At 47.4% G+C, this 2,504-nt stretch overlaps 1 protein-coding gene across 1 annotated transcript in view; it reads right to left on the bottom strand.

Moving 5' to 3' along the window:
* Positions 1 to 1,557, bottom strand: part of LOC113215480 (uncharacterized) — a 25,255-nt gene extending 23,698 nt beyond the window's left edge. Inside the window, exons 1-2 of the mRNA XM_052268394.1 lie at positions 1,502 to 1,557; positions 1,210 to 1,388 (exon numbers count right to left, since the gene is read on the bottom strand). Of these exons, the coding sequence (XP_052124354.1) occupies positions 1,210 to 1,388; positions 1,502 to 1,557 (235 nt within the window). The remainder of the gene's footprint in view (positions 1 to 1,209; positions 1,389 to 1,501) is intronic.
* Between the last annotated feature and the right edge of the window lie 947 nt (positions 1,558 to 2,504).

The raw sequence follows: 2,504 nt of genomic DNA, 5'->3' as shown, positions 1-2,504 counted from the left end.
GGTCGGTCTCCATACCTGTTTTGGTGCGCCGCTCCTCCATCTGGAGGCGCAGGTATTTGTCGGCGTCGTACCAATCATCAGGGAGGTCGCCGAAATTGGCCTCCCCTGAACTCCACGAGTACGCCGGTGAAGGGGCTCTGACAGCCGTGGTGGCCGGGACCTTTTGTTGCCCAGGAAGGTTTTCTTCTAGTGATCTGACGTCAAATCTCCCCTCACTACGGCTGCCTGAGTCAATGTCTAGTCGTCTAGTCCTCTCCGAAGCCATAGCGATGGGGGTTCCCAACGAAGCGGGGTGGCAGCGCAGCCGCAAACCAAGGGGTGTTCTCTAAGAGGCGGGCAGACGGAGCAGCCACTAGCCAAGCGGGATTCGAAAGGAGGCGGGCAGACAGAGCAGCCACTAGCCAAGGGGGGGAGGGGGAGGGGTTCAAATGTTGAGGGCAGATGAAACAGCCACGACAAAAGTCGATAGGCAGTGCCGAAATCCACACCAACGGGTCGTTCGCCGTCGGACCGGGGTCGTCAGTGAAAGCTAGTGTGAGATGGGGTGAAAGGTGAAACCCGAGGGCCGCGCGCGTTCCGTTTCGTGATGTAATCGTGCGTTTGCACCACATGATGCAGTGTCACAATGAATACCGATGATTCTCGTGCACCTTTCCTCTTCTTTACAGTACACATACGTTCTGTATGCTCGCATAAGGTTCATTCACGGCACGTGTATGCGTACCTTATGCACACGCGAGGTTGTCGTGACCGTACTGCATGTCCAATCAGACTGCCGTATGTGTGCTGTATGGTCACGGCCACATTAGGGTGCCGTATGTGTGCAGTATGTGTCGACATCCGACTGCCTTAATACCAGATGGCTGGCTTACGCTGCGTACTTTCGTAGTTATACTGTACCTCATGCATGCGTGTGGCGGGTTGGCTACTCGCACGGGGCCATAAGGAGCAGTGGGCAGCGAGGATAAGAACTAAAAAGGTGACAGTGCAATGCAGTTTTCGTGGGAAAGTTAATATAATATTGCATTAATGAAAGTATGTGCAGTACATTACAGAATAACAAACAATAATCACAGGTTGATCTCATAATGGTTAGGAGTCAGAGCAACGTACATTCCTACTTTAAGAACCTTGCTTTTTAAACATATCACAGGGATAACCAAATAATTTCCCGAATCCTCAACGGGTAATAAATGTCTAACAACATACCTGCTCTCTGTGTGATAAATAAAATTGATGTTACTTTAAAAACTTTAATGAGACAGTAGAGTGATGCATTCTCAGACTTAACAGACACAAAAATACGACCATCACCATCACTGAGTTCAAACTGAACAACCGAATCACTGCGTTTTTTGTTGTCATCATAAATTTTACTGCTGTAGAAGCTGTTGGACGTAATTTTGAGTCCGGAATGTAGAACATAACTCCTAAAATCACAGGAGCTAAGGCACTCTTTCTCCTCGGTGCCGACGGATCCAAGAGGCAAACTTGCACCTACCAAATGAGGCTGTGCCTCAGCTGTATGGACCAACGCCCTAGCATGAGAAGTAACATTTTCCAAGATTGTAATGTGGGTTGCTTAGTTCTCCCTCATTAATTCAGATGTTCCGACTAACTCACTCAATTGGATAGAGGGGCGCAGGTTACTTGATTAATTTTTGATGGGCGCCAGGAATCAACACAGCATATGACAGATTCCTCAAATAACTTTTATTTATACTAAAAACAATTGTGCGTGTGGACCGTATTCGAAACTCAAACCTACTCAATAGAGAGGTACATTGATGGTGAAACTATGATGACACCATCAAGACATACAAAGATATACAACGTCAAAATAATTAGCTAGTTCAAAGGCAGGATCCACGAAGCAAGCCGCGAACCACAACTTGCCAGTCTCGCTTCACCCACCCCAAACGAAGAGCTAGAACAAACAAGCATTAGATACAGCGTACACCTTCATTTGACGTACGACGAGCAGCAGCAGACAGAGCAATGTGAGGTTAGGCCGGCCCAGGGCCAGGCCTCCAACCCGGTAGGCTACATTGTGGCGATCAGAAGATCCTGCGGGAAGGGAGCGTCAACGGGGCCTAGCCGCCCATGAAAAAGTTCCTAGGTACTGTACTGTACTACCTAGGTACTGTACTAGTATTTCCCATTCCTGCTCTACAATTTGTGCAATTGGTCCGAGAACTGGTCTGTAAATCGTCTATAAATCCAATGAATGTCTCAAATGAGGTCGAGATTTTCGTAAGGGTCTTTCCTTTGCCGTAGGGCTCGCCCAGTCGAAATTTTTTTCCGCAAGAATTGGAAAAGAATCCGCTTTTATTAGCAGAAAAAAATCTTAGTGGTCGGAAAAATAGGGACAATTGGAAAACTTCGAATCAACCTAACCTAACCTTTCCAGTAAAAAACACGCGAAAAATCTGACCCTGCGCAATGAGGGACAAAGAATTAGATTTGTTTTGGACGTTTGCCCCATAAAAAGGTGTCTAGGCCCT

The sequence above is a fragment of the Frankliniella occidentalis genome, unplaced genomic scaffold, assembly GCF_000697945.3.
Source record: "Frankliniella occidentalis isolate FOCC.00 unplaced genomic scaffold, Focc_3.1 Scaffold68, whole genome shotgun sequence".
Classification (NCBI taxonomy): domain Eukaryota; kingdom Metazoa; phylum Arthropoda; class Insecta; order Thysanoptera; family Thripidae; genus Frankliniella; species Frankliniella occidentalis.
Note: the sequence above shows the minus strand (reverse complement) of the source record. Positions and strands in the feature narration are given on the sequence as shown.